The sequence below is a fragment of the Plectropomus leopardus genome, chromosome 1 (genome assembly GCF_008729295.1).
Source record: "Plectropomus leopardus isolate mb chromosome 1, YSFRI_Pleo_2.0, whole genome shotgun sequence".
NCBI lineage: Eukaryota > Metazoa > Chordata > Actinopteri > Perciformes > Serranidae > Plectropomus > Plectropomus leopardus.
Window position 1 is genome coordinate 6,163,581 of NC_056463.1, and position 20,988 is coordinate 6,184,568.

The 20,988-nt window shown below is 40.4% G+C and overlaps 1 protein-coding gene across 1 annotated transcript in view; it reads right to left on the reverse strand.

Annotated features, from left to right (window-relative positions):
- The window catches only part of LOC121946268 (protein kinase C-binding protein NELL1-like), a 321,639-nt gene that overhangs the window by 266,273 nt on the left and 34,378 nt on the right, over positions 1-20,988 (reverse strand). Inside the window, exon 3 of the mRNA XM_042490773.1 lies at positions 10,260-10,410. Within this exon, the coding sequence (XP_042346707.1) occupies positions 10,260-10,410 (151 nt within the window). The remainder of the gene's footprint in view (positions 1-10,259; positions 10,411-20,988) is intronic.

The following is a 20,988-nucleotide window of genomic DNA, read 5'->3' on the forward strand; positions in this document are numbered from 1 at the left end:
TCAGTAATATGTTTTAAAAATAAACCTCCCAACTCTGATCACCATCTGGCCATCCGCCTCATGATCACGTTGCAATTTTTGGCGTCCAACTGGGACCATTTTTGAACAGGGACATGACATCATCCAACTAATGTTTGCTGGGGTGGTACATATACGTTGAAAACTTAATTCCAATGGCGATTTTCTTCACAGTGTAATAACTGTGCTGAGAGCAGGAGAGATGGTGATTTAAACTGCTGAGTAATAAATAAACAGGCACAGTGGCAGGGTCGCGGGCTGTGTCCCCTGAGACGGAGATTGTGGGCTGTGGAAGGGTCTCAGGAGTGCACTGACAGCTCTGGGAAGAAGCTGTAGAGGTGACAAGTGGTCTTCATCAAAATGCACTGGCATCATCTGTAAGGGTAAAGTTTTGAAAATGAATGGTTGCTCAAGAGTGCTGGGCTGGCTGTATATCATCCTGTCCTTTTTCTTCACCCTCGGTGTCATGCAGCTTTTTTATGGAGGGCAGCTGACAGCCAATTATCTGCTCAATAGGAGGTCATTCAACACTCTGGAGCTTGTCCGTGGAATGGGAGGAGAAGGTGGTAAACCAGATACTGCGATGGGAAAACACACCATGGCCTTTAGTTACTGACCTAGAAAATGTGACTGGGATTGGTTGGGAGGCATTGTGCTTCAATTGTAACACGCAGACTATCCTTAGTGGGAGATTCTGGATTTAGCAAACATCGGAGGGTGACGGCAGATAGGTGTAACTTAAAGAGCTGAGCCTGGCTTGACGTGTATAAATCAATAGGATTTGATGAGTAGGAGCGAATTAATTCTTATTTTCACGATGAGTGTGAACACAGTGTGTGTGGAGGCAGATCACCTTGTGTTCCTGGTGATGAGGTCCATCAGGTTTAACCAGCTGATGGGCAGGCAAAACAAGACAGAATTACAGGGTGCAGAGGAGTAAATTAAAAACATCCACTTGGGGTGCTTCTTTAGAAAATACAAGACACGGCTCAGGAATAGCCTTCCATGCTTTTTTAACCCTGGCATTCCTGAGCGTGTAAGGTCAGTTAACTTGTTAACTTGCTTACATGGGACACTATGGGATTGTGAATCAATAATCACTATAGTTAAGGATGAACTGCTCTTCACTGATCATGTGTTGTTCATGAAAATATTGAAACATGAAATATTCAGATCCTTTACTTAAAGGTCCGGTGTGTAGAATTTAGGGGGATATACAGAAATTAAAAAATAATATAATAAAAATATTAACCAAAAATAAGACTCATTGTTTTTGTTACCTTGGAATGAGCTGTTTATATCTCCACAGGGAGCAGGTTCTGGTTTATGTTCATGTTCACCACCATGTTTCTGTAGTCCACAATGGAAAAAAACAAACACTAGCTCCAGATAGGGCTATTTGCATTTTGCCATCTGTTCATGTCAGCTAGTTATGAAGGCCATCTACAATGAGCAGTGTTGAAAATTCACTGATTTATAACATGAAACTGCTTTATTCAATGTTTTTACTGTTTTAAATCTCTGGGTCTGTTTGTTTTGGAGAGTAAGAGACCTTTGCGGATATTTCAGCTCCTGGGAAAGACTTTCTGAATGTCTGGATCTCAAAATATCAGAGAAAAAGGTGAGCACAGATTAGCATGTGAGTCGCCCGTCTGTGCCATGCAATGTCGAAAAATTTGTGCTGCTATGTTGCAAACACACACAAGCCAACCAGCCGGACAATTTTTCTTAATTTAAAACTCAACAGTACACTAAAATTTGCTTCTGAAAACATCTGATGCTAGAAATAGGCAATGCAGTAAAAAACACTTGATTCAGTTCTGCCTAGATTGACTGCAGTTCACGAGAAATGAACTGCAGTCAACTGCAACTGCATTAGAGACTCTGGCTCTGATTGGCTGTTTTCATCACGTGCAGTAATGCAATTATAAGCAAGAAGGGGAGGCAGAAGTAGATGAATTTTATCAAAGATTATCAATCTCATGTAACACTGTAAGGATGTAGTGGCAGTTTTAGCGAACATGACAAAAATGTGTTTTCATTTAAGTTACCTACCACAGCTTTAAGTAACCCCAAACTTTAAAAATGTGAAATATGAAAAACTGTAGTAAGTAACTGCAGATATCAAGACAAATGCAGTGTAGTAGAGGGAAAAATACCTTAAGAAATCTTGCAAGTGTGCAAACAGACAGCTGTTTGTCACTTTTGATTTTGAGATATATTAGTCCCTAATTTTCTGTATCAACCTAAAAATTAGTTGCATTGGTCTTCCCAGTGCTGAGAGCTACTTTTGGGGTTGCGGATGTTTTTGTTGCAGAAAGATTTTTTTGGGCTCTCTCCTTCATGAGGAGGAGGAGGGCAGCCGAGAGGCTGGTGAAGGTCTCTGGGGTCTGAAGACTGTTGGACAGGTGAGGGAAATCTGGTAGTCTCAGGGGCGTCAGGGGGATCCTGTCATTCAAACTAACAACAAACACAGCAGAGGTTTCTGGGAAGTGTCGGGCAGAGTGAGTCTAACATTGCCTTTTGGCTGCTACTGAGAAAGCAGAGGCTTTTTTATGGCCGTGTGTGCTATTTGTTTTCCTGTAGGCTTGATGTTCTTTAGGATTCCTTTCCATAGGCTTCTTCCTCAGCAGATGTAAAGCTTTTCTGCCCAATGACGTGTTTCTTGATTATGAAGTAAGCCTCAGAGAAAGAGGCAGCAACTGGCAGACCAAATGTTGAGGTCAAAACTATCTTTAGTGTATAAAAGCCTTCAAGCCACCAAGCCTTTATATTCTGTTTTGCAAAATGCATTATCTACATGACCAAGGTTGGCCTGTTGAGATATACTGAACATTTTTTTTCCCCAAAGTGAGTGGTTCAATGAGACTGAGTTAATTTCTCAAAGCTCTACTTATTAATATTTTTCATATCTACAAAAATGATGACGTAATTTGAAAGCTCTATAAAGCTTTGTAGCATCCTAACAGAAGACAGTGAAGTTAGCAAGTAGGTGGTTTTAAAAAAGTCAAACATCTAGCAGCTTAAGGAAGATATTATTATTATTATTACTATATTATTATTATTATTATTATTATTATTACTATTATTATTATTATTATTATTATTATTATTATTATTATTATTATTATTAATTATAAACCTAAAGCTGAAAACAGAGCTAATACTGCATTAACAATAATCACATTGATACAAACACAACTCCAACTGAGTGCTATTGTTGCTCTGTATTTCCTGGATATGTACCGTAAATAGGCAACTATTTTGTTAAAAGCCACAGCAACCTTTTAAGGTTGTGTTATGCCGCTACTGGTTTTATGGGAAAAAATACTTACAATTATGTCAGTATAGTTGTATCGTCAGTATAATGTAAGTCAGGTTGCCAGTAATGTTACATCTTACTGACCGGCATGCAACTGAATCCACCTTAGCCCAGATGTTTTGCACACACTAGCAGGGATGATTAAGGGAAAAACTGAGAAGAACATAACTTGCAGAGCAAAGACCACAATTCTGAGTTCTGCATTTTTGTCAGCCTGTGCAGTTCACAGGAACTCCGAGGAAGACTCTGAGGAGAAGAACGAATCATTTTTAGTCAGCATTGGTACTGCAATGCATCCTTTTTCTGAGAGCAAATACTGCTGAAGAGTAATCCAGGGAGTGCAAAGCGGAAACTGGCATCTGTCTGAGGCGAGAGGGTGCAGCTCATCCCTCACCCCTACTCCAGGGGGGGAGATCAACAGTTCAGGCTAGAAAACAGCAGGTTTTTCCGTCGATAAAATTCACATAACTCTCATCTGATGGCAAAACAAATTTTGAAATTTCTGAAGATCAAATATCATATGTATATATAAATCTAGAGACAATCTTGCAATGGGATCACAACAGCCAAAAAGCCTTTCCTATTTCCTAGCCGCTTACTTCCGGTCCCTGTGCTTGAACCATACCCATTTTCAAACTCAGCTTTTATTTGGATCTCAGCTACACACCTACAAAGCTTGCTTGTTTGTGATGCTATGGTGGGTACAAAATCTGTCCACAGACAGACAGACACATGGCAAAGTACTCAAAGTGCTTCTGTGGTAGTCCCTGCTACAAAAGGTGTCTCAAGGACGTTTTTGCCATGATCACACACACACACACACACACACACACACACACACACACACACACACACACACGCCACCATGGCAGCCCAGCACAGTACCATGCTGTTCCTTCTTTTCATTTTAGGAATTTTCAGATTTTCTGCCAGAAGAATGATAAAGAAACAAAATTGCAGACTACAGTTTTGCCAGATAATGTCCACAGTATTTTGCAAAAGATTCTGACGCCAAAGCCACCTTTCACAGTTTGTGATACGCCACTCGACAGCGTGAGCTGAAAACGCAGCTGGACAGAACCTGTCGAGCCCACACGATACTCTGACAGACGTTTGCAGGTTGAAACGCTGCTGGTAAGGATGTAATATAAGGAGCGCAAAGGTGTCTGACTTTCATGCAGGAGTCCAGTGTTCACTTTCCAATGTTTGTGTCCCGTGTAAAACCAAAACTCAATGCTGTCTTGACACAGTGTTACCTGACTTACGTTGGTCGGTCAAATACTTTGGTGCTTATTTTAACCCTGAAATAGCTTTGTAGTTGTATTGTTACCAAACCCTAACACCAACAGTTTGATAACTTTAACTACATGCTACAGCATGTTACATCCAAAAGACAGTTGTGCGTCACATACAGACGAGATAGGATGATCATGCCACAGGTTTTTTTGTATTTTTCTTCTGGTGTTGAATTTTGTGAATGCCTAACAAACTGAAATGTTTATGTTCCAGTTACTAGCTGAACCAAGACCATCATATACATGAAACCATACGAATGCCCTGGATTATTAATTTGGCAGACATTTCTATCCACAGCAAGTGAAGTAAAACCCAAGTCAGGCTAAACATCACTGTAAGATAACAACTTTAAAGTCTTTCATAAATGTCAGATCTGATTGTTAAACTTGCTGATTTAACTGCAAAAGACCCATTTTTCTTTATTTGTGGAAATCAGTTTTGGTGAGTGTTATATTTTGACTGAAATTTTAAATAAGATCACTTTTGTGCTCATGTTCAATCAGCTGTTCATATAAAAATAATTCGAACATTGGGGCAAATGTTTACTGCACCCAGCTCCTCCATGCTTATTCACTAACAATGACAAACTTTTACCACAAAGAGGATTTTAACAAGTTCCACTCCTCCTTCTCTGTGTGTGTTTTGAACTCCCACCTCATGTCGACTTCAGCTCAGCATGTTTCCTTGAAAGAGAGGAACCAGTAAGTGCTTATGAAGTGAAGCATGGAGGGAGACACAGACCTGTAGGGTGACAAAGGGCAGGCAGATGAACAGAGCAGCTGGAGGAGATGGCTGAGCATCTTACGTTTTTAAGTGCTCAGGTGGGAAGAGTGGTGTAGAGACTGGGCTTTGAGTTAGTTCATCACAGAGCCACTGCCACTTGCTGACAATGAGAGCGTTACTGGGACCCAGAAAACTGCTGGCTATGCAGAAATAGGCTCCTTTTGTTCTATTCAGCCTAGTGGAGCAGCAATAAACCTTCTCTCCCATTCCCCAGTGCCGGGCACAAGAAGGAAAAAAATAGTTTCTTCTGCTTTTGCAGCGGGTGCTGAGAAATACTTGCATTCAAAAGACATTTTCACTTTGAGGATGAGGAGAGCGGAGGATGAGAGGGAGGAGAGAAGGATATTATCATATTGGGAAAGCGGAGCTGGCAGAGGAGGTGGGAGGGAAGAGAGGAGGGTTTGATTGTGCTGAGAGAAAGATGAAGAAGTAAAGAAAGGACAGAGAGGGAATGTATGATTGGATTTGGCCGAGCTGTAGAGCTAGCTGTCTGTTAGCAGGCTGAATGGGAGGCCTGTGTTATAATGGGAAAGAATGGGCATCGGCCGAGAACTCTAATAGGGTCTTCAGAGAGGATTCAGAGGTTCAAAACAAATCACAATGAAGAACAGGTCTGCACCGAGCCAGTCAAGGCTCTGTCCATCTCGCCAAATTTAATTACACTCACATTGTGGCTGTCTGACTTGCACAACCACTTGTCTCAAAATAACTTCAGCCTGCTGCAGCTCGCTATATTTGTATACCAACATCTCCTTTATCAACAACATACAATTTTGTAGTAAGATGAAAAATCTTTACAAATAACTGACTGGAGGTTTTTTCTGTAATTATTAAGAAGTAAATGTCAAAATATTCAATCTGTATTTCATCTGAAAATGTAGCATGTGTCAGTTAAATCAAATTACAAGAAATTTTGTCTTTACTCCCTTGAATTCCACAAATGTCACTGTAAACAGACATCATCCTCTTAGGCAGCAGATTGTGGTGATTAGATGGGTCAACAAGACTGACTTAAACCAGTGAGTCAATTTTACATATCCCATTTCCTATACCAGTGACCAGTTAACCAGAGGTACTTGTGTTCTGGTTCTGATTCTGCCAGTTATCAGGGGAGTAAATGGGCATATTGTGGTGTAGCTCAACTTACTTGAAAACATTTAAATAACAATTTTATGAGAAAATACAAAACGTATACATACTGACTCAGCTGTAACTTCAACACAATGGATTGAAATAAAAAGTGCATGACAAGTAGTTACTGTAGCAAGCAAGGAAAGAAGCCTAAACAGTTAGCCAAAAGTTATGCGTAAATGCTTAAAAGGTAGTTAAAAATAATTAATATACAGTTAACATAGTTAACTAAATAAAACTAATGGATACGTAGTTGAGATAGTTGGCTAAAAGTAAAGGCTAAATGCTTGTCATAGGGTTAGGCACTGAATTCTGTACTTTTCAGGGTAAAAACAGCATTATGTTGGTACTACCTAGTATTGATTCATGTTAAATCAATCGGTGCCAGATTTCGGTACATGGGTGATAATGGAGAGAAGTGCCCAAAAGCTAAGAAGCTGCCCACGCAACTCAGTAGCCGGCTTGCTGGCTTCCTGGCTTTGGGGTGCTCTGCTGCTGAGAGAAGGCAGAGCCACCAAGTTAAAAGAAGAGGCAAAAGCGCAGCAAAGTGCCCCAAACCAAGAGGCCAGCCATGGTGGTCTGTCTGCTTCCCAGCGAGCCAAAACTATCTCTGCAGTGAAAGTTTCAGTGTATCTAGTCTTTTTTTCTCTCTATTTTATTGTAGAAAAAGCCTAGTATCACTGCTGTTTGTGACTGTGTTTTTAAGTTACGTAGACCCACTGATTCCACATATATTTTTCAGTTGTGTCTAAACAGAGATTAAGACTAGCACACACACACACACACTCACAAAGACACGCACACATACCCACACATATTAATGCACAAGAGAGAAGACAGACAGAGATGCTCTATATGTGATTCGGAAAGATCAGAGGAGCAGAATCACTTGTTGACTGCAGCTTGTTCAAAAATGACATTTTTGTTATAAAAGAAACAGTGAAGTACAAAAAAAAGGCCCAGGAACAGAATTCAAGGTACTGGTGCCATTGTAGGAGCTCAACACTGATGTCTAGCTTCTGCTACTGGAAACACAAATACAATTTAACCAAACATACTGATCATCTATACAGATCTCAATATGGACATTTACAGTTTAATTCTGTTTAAAAAATATATATATATGGCAAAAATTGTGAATAGTGGTAAATCATTTCTAGTTAATAATTAGTCAAATGAACACATCTGGAACATGATGCGTGGTGTTGATGAAGGGGTACTTGAGTTCATCTGATAAGTGAAGGGGTTTGTGTTTCATTTAAGTATGGCCAAAACTCTTCACTAAACCTGAGCAGGCTGTTCTTGTGCCTACACTAAATCTTAACTACAGCGTTGGCAGATCAGAAAAACATATTTGTCAAAGCCAATGACAAATGATGTATTTTGTTGTTTAGGCTGGAGGACTTATTGCTCGAAACTTGGTAAAATAATGTGTGTATGCCTACATAACACAAGTGATAAGTACAATATATATGCCTTGTTCCAGATCCTTTTAGAAGTCAACAGCCCACTGAGCAGTATTAATGTCATAGTCTAGCTTCAGGAATCAGTATCTGACAAGTGGGTGTGTTTGAGTGTGGCTGAGTGCCTGTAATGCAACATTTGCTTAGTGAGAGTACTCCTCCGAGCTACATATGCTGCATGGAGCATGTCATTGTGCCTGAAGGAGGAGGACAGTACAGTCAGCTGCCTCCATTTAGCCTCGCTGTTGTTTGGCCAGCCTGCTGTGTGGTAATTATGCCTGCAGGTAATGTGAGGGACAAAGAGAGAGATACTGACAGAGAGATACAGAGAGAGAAAGGGGACTAAAAGGCAACTGTCAGGGTCACCTTTAGTGCACAGCATGGGCCAACACATTGTCTTCAAGAGAGGATCATACAGGAAGTGGAAGGAAGTGCACAGGCATGCGCATACACACCAGTGGAGGAAGATTCTCTCCAAAGCACATATTTCAATATTAATCCTCTGTGTAACACAGTGAGCTGTATATAGTTACACAGATTAAACAAAGCGGTAATCAAGATACTCGAGAAATTGTTTCAGCCCTAATTATTCCCATTTAATCTTGCGTTGTTCATATATGGACTTGCTCCTCTGTGCTTGAAAGTGTAGACATACATCCGTCTTTGTGAAGCACTTTGTCGCAAAAGCTGTTTGCTTTTTAAAGTACTATATAAATGAAATAAACTTGAATCTTACTAAAGCTTTCAGTCTTTGCAACCTGGATCAGCATCAGTTTTCAGGTGCTTCATTCAGATGCCTTTCACAAGCTATTTTCCCTTTGAAACCTGATCAAATTGGTTAGATTTTTTTTTTTTTACATGGGGAAATAAGGCAATGACCAGCTTGGCTAAAATGACCTACAAATTGCAAGAAATTACCAAAAGGTAACCAGAAAATATTTTTTTTTTTTTTTTTTTTTTTATAAAACAGGGGAAAGGATTATTAGAACATCATCCAAAATAATGTGGAAAAATGTCCACAAAACTATATTTATAATTATAATACTTTAAGATTTAAAATCATGTTATAGAACAAAATATATAAAATAAATAGGTTTATATATTTTATTTTCTAAGTACTTTTAAGTTCACTTTCTTGTTCATTTGTTTTTACTTTTTTGTTTTGTTTTTCAGCTAATTTTCTTGAAACTTTTTAAAATTATTTTTCAGCCATGTCTTGTTAAGTTGCACATTGCCATCTCCCCCATCTTTTTAAAATAATTCAAACCAGGTTTCAAAAGGTTAACTTAGCATCAAAGCTTGTGTCTGACTGAAGTCTACCAGACCTGCAGCTATTTTTCAGTACAGAGCAACTGGTTGCTTTGTTTACTACATTTTAGAGAAGTAGCTTTCACCACACAGCTCTTCTCTCCAATCAGTTGGGGGGCCCTCTGCTTCACTCTCCCATCGTGTATGATGTTGCTCTTGTCTTTACTCCCAGAAAATGCATATACACACTCCCTCACATGCTCTCTTTGACTGCGTGGTTTACAGAACTGAAGGCTTTTACCTTCAGAGGAGTTGAGGAAAATCAATGTTGCCTGCCCTTTAAAAACAATTCACAGTTGTATAGTGTCTCGGGGGAATGGGGGGGGTCGTGAGCTGCCACTCGCTGATGTCCTACAGCCAATCACATTCTGCTGCAAAATTCAGCCCATTGCAACAAATTCAATAAGACTTATTGGACAGCCATGAAGAGATTACAACAGTTCAAATTATTACTCTCAGAAAAAGATGTGTACCTATTTCTGTACTCTCATCGCAGCTCACTGACAAAGCCATATATTCAAGTTATCAGTGTAACAGCTGCAGTCTGACATACTGTATGTCTGTTTATGCAGGGTTCTGTGATAAAATTCAGCATTATCAGCGTGCTTGGTATTGCTTAGTGCTTCACACTCATCTTACAGACACAATACATAAAAGGTTATCTTTCTGCCCTGAGCATACAGAAGGAAATGCTGTATTATTCCACCCGCAGACTTGCCCTCCCATCACACGCTGACTTACACTGGCAGTGGAGTAATCTCACACTGATCTGTACTTTACTACACCTCATCAGCAGCCATCTGCAAACAGCTATGAGTGAGATGAGAATTCATCTGCGGGTTTAATTTGGAATGAGAACGCTCCGTAAACCCGAGGAAGTAAAGTTGTGCAGAAAAAGGAGCTGCGGGCCAAAATGAAGAGGATTACAGATGGATTACCTGTGTTCTGACTCGTGGATGGAGAATATGACTCCCGACGTGGAGGACTTCTGCTGGATGGAGGCCAAGAAGGTAAACTCACTTTTCCTCCTGAACAGCTGCACCACTTTCTCTGTGATGTGTGCCGGGGCGTGAACTGCTCTTCCAACATCTGAAGGAATAGAGTCAAATGGAAAGAAATGAGCTTGTGTAAACTCTTTTCACAGGCGATGTGCCTCCATGTGCACTTGCCAAAAGTGGGAGCAACATATTAAGCTATCTAATCACACGCAGTGAAACACCTTAACACTTGCTGTCTGGCAGTCTGTCTTTGGAAAAACAAAATATTATGTTGGTGCCAACAAGCTACACCAAACTAGTGCAAGTAAATTCATACTTAGTGATCTTTGCATAAATGTGTGTTTGTGTTTAAAGCTAAGAGAACTTTATGTCCTCAAGAGATTTTGGCCTGAAACTGCGCTTGAAACACACTGCTTGCGTAAGCAGCGAGCGAACATTGGGGAGCCCGTTCGCCAGTGTTAAGAGGTTAGAGCAGGTGCACTTCCTGAGTGAGCAGCGCTGGCCAGGTGTGTTTTAACTGTTTCTCAGCTGCAGCACATCTAGAGAAACAGTTGCTTGCCAATTTCTTCTATGTGACATGTGTGGTTTTCAGCAGAAATAGACAGCGAAAATGATGTTTTGATTATTATATTTATGTTATACCACCTTTTACTGCAGTTTCAATTTCCCAATCTGTCACAGAGATGAGGAAATACAAATACATCTGTTTGACTCTACCTTTTCCTGTTTCTGTTTCAGAATAAAAGCCCTCTGACATCATTTGTGTCGACAGCATACCTTCAGTTGCTGACACAAGGCATTCTATTGTCAAATATTTGCAGGACTATGTTATGGACAATGACGGAGCTTGCACAGCTTTATAAATGTGTGGGACATGTGCGTATAAATTGGATTTTGTGATCGCTGGAAGCAGTACTGGCCAATACCGATCACAGGGTCAGCCAGAACACAGGGTTTCCCACACATTCATTTATTTTTGGTGCCCTGCCACGATTAAAACATCTGCCACCATAAATAGATTTTCTATTTTTGGAGCTGAACTGTTTATGCTGAAACATACATACAGTTTGGTTCAGCATTGCACCTCTCAGAGCACGGAGCACACTTGTGGCACAGACGGAGCAGTAGAACGTCAGACACATAGACAGTGAAACTTAACTGTTCATTTAGCTTGTACTAAAAGTTTGCATTCACTTGCAGCAGCTGCTCCTCTCATCCATAGATCTGATCTTATCAGCTGTGAATTGATAGACAAAATTATCTATCCCCCGAGTCACAAACTGCTGCTGGGGGAAGAAAGAGCTCTGCCTGTGCTGCATACGCTGCCATGCAAAAACCTCTACATTAAACCCCAGTTTTAAACAATAATGGCTGGTGACTGATCAATGTGAGCACCCTTTGCAAATCCAACTACTTGTACACAGAGCTCTTAAACATAGTTTTGCAGTTTGCCTTTAAAGTATAGTACCAGCTTATGGCAAATTCAGTTTTGGCAAACATTACTGTTAGTTATGATAACTTTATACTCACTAAAGTACTTTCTGAATTCTGCAACATTACTACAACATATCCACAGGGGCAGTAAGACGATAGGGCAGGTTGTAAACAAAAAAGCAGTTCAGGTAGCGCACTCAAAATGTTGTTAATGATTTTCAGTACAGTAGGTCAAAGATGAACCAGTTATTTTGTAAACTTTGATGTTTACAACAGACAGTTTGGGTCATGATTTTACCATCTCTTCAGTTTCTCCTCAAAATAAATACACATAACCTTGAGGTTTGTTTGACTTCTTTTTAGCAGTGTTGCCATGTTCTCAGATCTCAGCCTGGTTTAACCTGGTTGGTTCTGATGTTTTTATTTCTGATAGAAATGGTGACCAAAACCATAGTGTGATATGCAACTTCGACATTTAAAGCTGCAATAAATGATAAATCACACCAGTCTGAGGCTGTGTGTGACCCTGCATTTACATATATGAAATCCCCCATTTGCTTGTAATTAGCATTCAAGTTATGTTTGTAGGTCAGCAATAATCGTGGCAGAGGGTGGGGGGGTGTCACAAGTTTAGCAGACAGCCTGTTGAGAAATATATATGCATGCATACATGTGTTGTTTTGTCTCCAGCACCTGCAGATAATTTACAGATGATGATTATTTCGGGTTAGATAACAGTTTATGAGGATGATTGGCAAGTGAGCGGCCAAGAGTTCAGAGGGTAAGCAGCACATCTGTGCCAAGACAAAAGCTACAATATGCAGCATTAGCTAGAAATGGTGGCTTTGTTTGTTTTAACACTACGCATTTCCTGTGTTTTGTATTGCATCCAGCAAAAGATGAGTTTTATTATTGGTTTCTTTCTTTCCACAGACACATTTTCATTCATGTCAACATGGAACAAAAAGAAACTTTCAGAGTTAAAAGCCAATCCTATCATGATGCCAACAGTTTGGAAACACATTTTTGTGCTCAAGGACACCCTAACACCTAGCTGCTAACTCGAAAAGATCACACATCAGGGTTTATTTCTTTAGAAACATTTCTTGTAAATACAGTGCAGTGGCTTCTACATTTTTCTCTCTTTATACTTTGTAAAATTGGATCAATTTCACAAAGAATGGCAAATTAAGGCTGACTGTGATTAGATGTTTGCATATCTTCATGTTCTGCTGAAAATAACTGAAACCAGCGACTGCCTGCAGGATAAAACATGGTATGGTTTGGATAACTGTCTGCAGCAATGCTGAGTATATTCAACACTTCTTATTAGACATTTCAGTGGCAAGGCTCTATGGATGGATGTCAGTCTGTTGGTCGGTCGGTTGGTGGGTTCACCACTTTGATCCAGACAGAATGATCTCAACAGGACAGATGGACATGAAATCTGGTACAGACATTTCTGACCCATAGAGGATAAATCTGACTGATGTGGGTGATCCCTTAAATTTTCCTAGAGTACCGATATGAGATTTACATTTTGTTGTGTGCTTTTGTCATGTTAACAACGATTGGATTTGACATGAATGGTGAAACATGGTGAAATTTGAAATTATCATTTTTTTCCCAAATACCTGCAAAACTATGATTCATCCACCTCTGCTTTACTTTGTTTTTAGTGCCAATCAGTAGATGATGCCATGCTAACAGACAGTTAACATTCTTAACATCATATCTGCTAAACATAAATTTGTTTGCATTACAACGTCACAATGGTTCCAGCATGACTGTAGACAACTAGTCTTGTTTTCTGTGATCCATATTCACAACCAAAGCTAAATTCCAGCAAATAGGAGGAATGCATAGCCAGACCTATCTCCATACTAGGGGGGGGGGGGGTATTTTTTGTGTAGAATGTTACACAGGGAAAAAATATTTCAAGCTAAGAAGTGAGTATATATCAGGTAAGCATTTTTGTTCCACCACACAGATAACACCACTCCACTCTCTCTAGGATTTGGTAATAAATACAGTCCTCACAAGTCTTGAAATCGAAGCAATTTTTGGATGTATGTGAACATGAATATAGATAAGTAAACCTGAGGAACACCATGTGTTTGAGCCACCAGAGCTTAGGACAGAACTGAACGAGAAGCTGCAGCCCCACACTCCCGGCTGTACATGACAGACAGTCCAGTGGAGAGGAGCCCGTGGCTGTCTCGGCGCAGGGCTTTTAAAACTCCCAAGGGTGACAGTGGCCCAGTCTGCCTTCACACTCGGCCTCCCTGCTGTCACAGCCCAGCCGGTGGAGTGCCACTTCCTCGGGCCTCCCTGGTTCTCTCACGTACTGGCTCCATGACCAGACTTTGTCATTAGATCATCCCTTCAAATCTGCACAGACACTGGCCCTATTTTCATCATGTTGGGATACTGTCAAACATCAAGTCTGCTTTTTTTGCCTTCACCTGACTGACATGTGAAAAGGAGCTGTGGTGCACTTCAAGGTCAACAAATTGCTTCCACATTAATTCAGCCTCATTTTAACTGCAGCTGTCTCTCCTCATCTGAGCGCTTTATTAAAGTCAAGTTCACGGTCTTCACAGCATTGATCGATACCAACAAATTGTTGTAATGAGTCATGCTCAAACCAGACAGCAAGCAAACCAAAGTAGACTCTTAGTCCTGTGCATATGAGCTTGGCTGCAAATGAGAATACGAGCTGAACTGTATTTTATCTGCAGTGATTAACTGCCCAACTCATTCCCCTTCAAAGAAAAGCCAGGGCTGGAAGATCAATGGTTCAAATGTCTGTGATACAGAGACGTCACACCAGAATTCATCTTTAATGTGAAGTGCATGTGCTACAACACTCAAATGCAAAATTCCTTACATCCAAACAATTATAAAGGTTGCCTTTCATTGCCCTCTCGAGGGACTGAGTATTTCCTAATCTGGCATCTCCACAACATGCCCAACAAGTTCTCACAGCTGAATAAAGAAAAACTGTAGGTTAGGATGAACATACAACATATTTTTAAAAGTCAGATGTAATCATGTGTTTGTCCGTGTGTGTGCACACATAGGTGTGTACCTGTCTGTCCACTGCTAATCTTGCATACTACTGGACCCATCAGCCTAATATTTTGTGTGTGCATTAATAGCTATATGCACAGGGACCTCACATGATTGCAATGATTCACAAATCTTGAAAAACTGGTTTAATTGACTGCTTTATACCATGATTAACTGCTGGCTCCTCACTCCTCTTAACTTGCCAGTAGGAGCCACAAGTCATCAATAAAATCATGCAACAAAAGGCATTTCTGGCAGTCGGCTAGGCAAAAAATAAGCCTTACAAGTCTGTTGCAGGCCACATTTTTGCCTTCAAGAATCAACAGAAAAGCCTGGTGTCATTTTGGACTGAAGAATTTGCAGATTCATTTTATATCTGACATTTTATGATCAACAGAAGTTATGCATGGTACAAGATCAATAAATCCCATTTTTGTTATCTTCACTGCTGTCTTGACTGTAAGGGAGAGAAAAGGGACAAGTGAGTGAAACCTCATTCCCGCTGCACAAAAAAACACTAACACCCGCTAAAATTATTCACTAGTTATAGTCCATCTCCTCCTAAGCAGCACTAAAACACTCATCCAAACACATCTGCACCAAGTTTAAAAGACTGAATAAGTAAGAGATATATAAAGAGGAGAAACAAATGAAAAGTTCCCGTATTCCTGCTGCTGTTTTCTGTTTACCTGATCTCCGGCCTGTCCGTGACATCGCACAGACACACCTCCAAAACGACTCACACACAAACAAAGCCTATATTCAGCAGGTTTACCCATGTTTAAAAAAAACCTGCATGCACATGCTAATTTTGGTGGGAAATGGTGGATATGAGACTCAGGTTTTCCTTGTTTGGGAGGGGAGAGGAAGGTAGGAAGGGGTTTTATTGGATACTGTGTCCAAGGTTTGTTTCAACAAAAGCCAGTCTACTCTAGTTACATCCTGACAATCTGCATACTGTCTCGCTGTCATTCCAATACTGTCATGTATACAATCCTGACACACACCTGGCATGCTTGGAATAAGTCACTCTGCTTACATGTAGATGTCTGTAGCAAGAGCCGGAGAAACAAAATGCAACCAGATGCTATCTGACTAAGAGCTTGTTAACAAAAACTTCATCATTGGACCTCACGCACACACACATACACACACACACACACACACAATGTGGCAAACTGAAAGCAAAATGTACAGAAATTATTTAACCCAAATAATACTAACTATGTGTGATCACACCCCAACAGTCCATAATACTGATGTATTGACAGTATGAGGGGGGCAGAGCTAAAGCACTGCGCCCTAACAGTCTCCACTGTACAACAGTCTCAGGCTTGTAGACATAAACAAATCTATTTACTGTGACAGGAAGAAATAGGTAGAGCAGGAAGGTTCATCTCCCAGCAGACAAGATGACGTTCAGTGTAGCCGTCAGCAGCCAGTTGTCAGCCCCCCCCCCCCTCGATTTTACAGCTCATCACTTTAATCAGGAGCCTGGCGGGTCCTCCCCCTGTACAGCAAAGTCTTACAGATGGCCTCTTAAACTGGCAGAGAGGAAGAGGAGCTCAGCCGCAGTCCGGAGAGACTTCACTCACCAAAGACACAGCCAGTCAAGTCTGTGTGGACTTCTGTCTGGCCTGATATGGAAAACCCTTGTCACAGCCAGATAAGCACATTACTATACTACACTCAAGTTTTTGCCAAGGGCACAAAGTAGATCAGGGCAGTTTTCTAGGGGGCCGGAGTCCAGCAGGCCAGCAACTGGCAAGAAAATGTCTAAGAGCCTTCACTCTCCAGTACACTAAGGAGAAGCATTACTGTACACCACCTACTGTTTGTATGTTTCTGTGTGCAGTGCTTTAATTTGAAAATATTTCCAGCTCCAGCTTTAACAGTTGGCTGTTAGAAAGGTATGATATCACAACAGAATAGTTAAAAGAAATCCCATTATCTAACAGATAATCAACAAATAGCAGCTTTGGATAATCCTACACTACACTATTTCCATAGCTTCACAATCACATGCATGCATTTTGATTTAAGGCTACAAACTCACCACTTTTGAAGATAATACAGACAGACAGACAGACAGACAGACAGACAGACAGACAGACAGACAGACACACACACACACACACACACATATACACACAGTGGCATGACTAACTGTTAGCATCACATAGTGACAGAGAGTCAAGCTGTTTTGGTGTGAGTTAATTGGAACGGCGTAATGTTAGTGTTAGCTGCTGTTGCTGTGTTAGTTAATGGTAACTGGGCAGATGCCAAGAGGAGATTGGCCCCAAAGACAGCAGAAACAGAAAGTTTGCTAATGCATGTATCGTATGACTGGAGAAGTTTTAATTCTACTTGGTACTGGTCGCTACCAGAATATCTTTACTAAGGCGTTGGATCAAAGAGCTAGTCTGTCTCGCGAGTCTGCCGGCTGTCTCTGTTGGACAGTAGTCACATGTTTATAGTCCCTGCAGCAACACATACAGCATCCCTGGCAGCTGCTTGGAGGCTGCTAGGTTACAGCAACGAACAACATTAAAGGTACAAGAGAAGAATAACACATCAAAGTTTTCTGGCATCAGTTGCAGCCAATTAACAATATCCACAATGATGCACTGGTAACGAGATAAAAGTTGTCTTTTCATTCGCCATCACAACCCCTCCAGCTCTGTGATTCCTTCAGCAGATGCTGCTGACAGATTCCTCAAGCCACCCACCTACGCAGCAGGTAGGATTTTCCCCCTTTGGCTCATCTTGATCTAAATAATAACGCTGATAATAAAGTTGGTGGTGAGGACAAGGCAAGGACTGACAGTACATTATGCCAGTTTTATAGTCCTAATGTGAATTATATGGCACTGTGGAAATGAAGACAACAGGTAAGATCTCGTATTTCTAAGTACAAAAAAGAAATAAAACAAACAAATTAGATTAAATAAAACTATATAACCAAAAAACACACAACATATTAGAGATGGAGAAGTAAAAACCAGAGCGCTTAAAGAAAAAAAGGTGAAAAAACTGATTTAAAAGATGTTACAGAAAATATAAGCCACACCACAAGAGCAGAAAAACCAGGCTGTCCTCTTGCACCTCCCGTATGTATGCCTATAAAAATTAGAATACACATATAATCCTGGTAATCATGAGCCAGTAATTCTATATAACCCACATAATCAGGAAGGCTGCAGTCATGTGACCAATGCATTGACAGGAGTAAAGAGGGTAGTCATATAAAAAGCGAACTCTACCAAAGGAGGAAGTTTGGAGTGGCAGATGGATCAAACACACACAGGACTTTTAACCAGGAGACAGGTGTTTGTGTCCTGTTTGAAACCAGGTCACCTTTGTGTTATTTTAAGGTGCATCATCACCATATTTCTTTGCCTAAAGTGAACCTACGTAACATAAGGTATAGAACTTGCATACCTACCTTTGCATTAGGTACAATGCCCAACTATGTTTCTTTTCACAAACCTAATCTATGTAACTTTACGTGCCAAAACCTAACCTATGCAACTTTGCAATAAGTATGTAGCATGGCCATGCCACTTGTGAAGTGCTAAGTTGTTAGAAATCATCCGAACTGTTGTATGGATATTTAGAGGCAACAGTCAGGAGAAAACTCTTTCGAAATCAAACTTATAATTACAGCAGTTATTTTCTATAACAGGTAGCTGAGACTAGCTATTGCAACTGTGTTCTGGCACGAGGACCAAAAGCCTTGCTAATTCCCCCATAGGTGCTGATATTGTTTATTATTTCATTATTTTTAATGGTTTGGATTTCATTTATTTTATGTAAGTGGTTTGATCCTTGTATTTGGGATGGATGTGTCTTTTGTCTGTGTGTGGAGCTCACAAAAACAAATTCAAATTGACTATATGGATATGGCAATAAAGTATAAAATCTTGAATTGAATCTTAAAGTGAGCTATGTTGCACTTATATTTGCCAATCGGATCGGTTCTGTTTTTTTGGTGTGAGTGGGGGCCAGTAAAATCAATTCCTGCAGTTTAGATAAGTAAGTAAGGGTTGCCAGATTTCGGCCGTTGTTGAGCCAAGCAATTCTGGTTATAAGGATGTACCCTGGCAATGCCATGTCATTCAGTATTTGATTGATTTTAATATCACTAAACTCAATAGTGAATTTACTCTGGAAGCTAAATGTGCATGTGAGTTAACAGAGGAAAGATGCCACAACAAAACTTTTAGCATTAAGTAATACATTTGCATTGCATATTGGCAAATAATTCCTCAAAGTGTTTTATTTACCATTGCTACATCTGGTTACAGTCCTGCCAGAACACTTAATTGTGTGTTAATTCTTGATAGTTGCTTCAGTATTCTGGTCGCGTTTTATTCTGATCGATTTCTACGTTTTTTTTACTGCTTTGGAATTCAGTTGTTGTCTCGTCCACAAGTTCTTCCTTTTGGGAATTCCGGTAGCTTTGCTGGCTATGGTCAGTGCCATGACACCATGGCATTAATGATTAAAAAAATAAAGCACAAGAGGATCTTTGTTTTATTTCTTTTCCCTGTCTTGTTTGTTTCATTTGCCTCTGTAAACAATATTTTGCTTCAAAAATGAAAAAAAACACCACAACACAAGAAGAAAACCTCCCACATCCTCAAAAATCAGCAACGGTGGTTCATGCTGGGCAGCAGCATTCATGCATGGTTACTTGGCAACTCAACAAGAAAATATATATGAACAAAAAAATATGCCAGTTCCTACTTAATTTCCCTAGCATGTTATACACTTTCATGCTCATTTTTCTTTCTTTGTGATCCTGCAAGAGGCAGTCATCTTTATTTCCACACTTCCAGCCCTCCAGTCATCTGTACATCCACACATGAAGCTAGCCAGCCAGCCATCCATCCAGCGCACAGCAGACTGTCCCTGAGGAGCTAGCCTGCTTTCAGCTGCTCAAGGCGGGTCTGCAGTGGAGAGTGAAAAGCAGAGAGACTGGACTGCAGAGCAGGGGCTGGGCTGGAACTGAAGATAAAGGACTGAGGCATGAATAGAGATGGAAAACAAACACACACTAAACTCTCAGAGATTCAAGGTGACGTCTGAAACAGGAACCACATGTTAACACTGATGGCACTTCACCTTCACTACAGCTGAAGTAGAGATGTTGCAAATTCAGTGTACAGTTTTCCATCAAAAGCAAAATGCAAAAAAAAGAGTGCCACGGCAGAGACGCAATAAGAAGTCACCAAATAAATAACGGAAAAGGGTAGTTCAAGGTACAGTTACAGAAAAATTCTAAGCAATGTTGCATGAGGTTTGGAAACTAGCAAAAGCTACAGAAAGTGAACAGTGTTCGTTCAAAAAAAGGAAAGGAAGAAGAAAGTTTGATGCACGTGAAGGAGACTGTGAGTGCATGTCAAGCAGTCTACAAACACAGCCGAGCTCTCAGCAAGCCTCTCCTAAGTTGACTTGGCTTGCATTTGAAGAACTCCCTGGCTGCTGAAAAATTCATAAATCTGAACTGATAAAACATTGATGATTCAGTTCAAGTTTTCCTTCCCATTGCAAGCAGATAACCTGACTGTAAACATTAAAACCTCTGAAAATACTATCTGGTAGGTTAATGGTGTGATGCGATGTGTCACATATCTAATGATACCGGCCACGGATTACATCATGAGCAGGCCCGTTCACCTTGTGTGGCCTTCCACAGATCTAACAGCTCTTTAGCAGAAGCCATCACACTGAGTGCAGTTTGATTACAGTAAATAAGGATAAAATTTGGAGAAATAAGGCCGATGCATCAGTGTGAGAGTCATTGGCTGTCACTTAAAGAACAATAATGCAGAGCCCTGATGCAGAATCTAGCCAGAGGAATATTAGATATTGGTTAGAATAATGAACTTCCCTTCCATTTCCTCGAGGGGCAACAACATTTGCATACTGTATGTCTAATACACACCAAACATATGCACAGTGAGGCTGTGAAGCCTGTGTTGAACTGTATGCAGAATTAAAGCACATGCATATGTGTGTGGTATGAAATGAGATTAGCACCATCACAGATGGTACTTCAACTGACTCAATTTGAATTTGTCATGCTCATTTTGATCTTCTAAAGAGAATTGTGTAGGGTAAATGAAATTAAAACAAACAACTGACAAATGCAATGTGT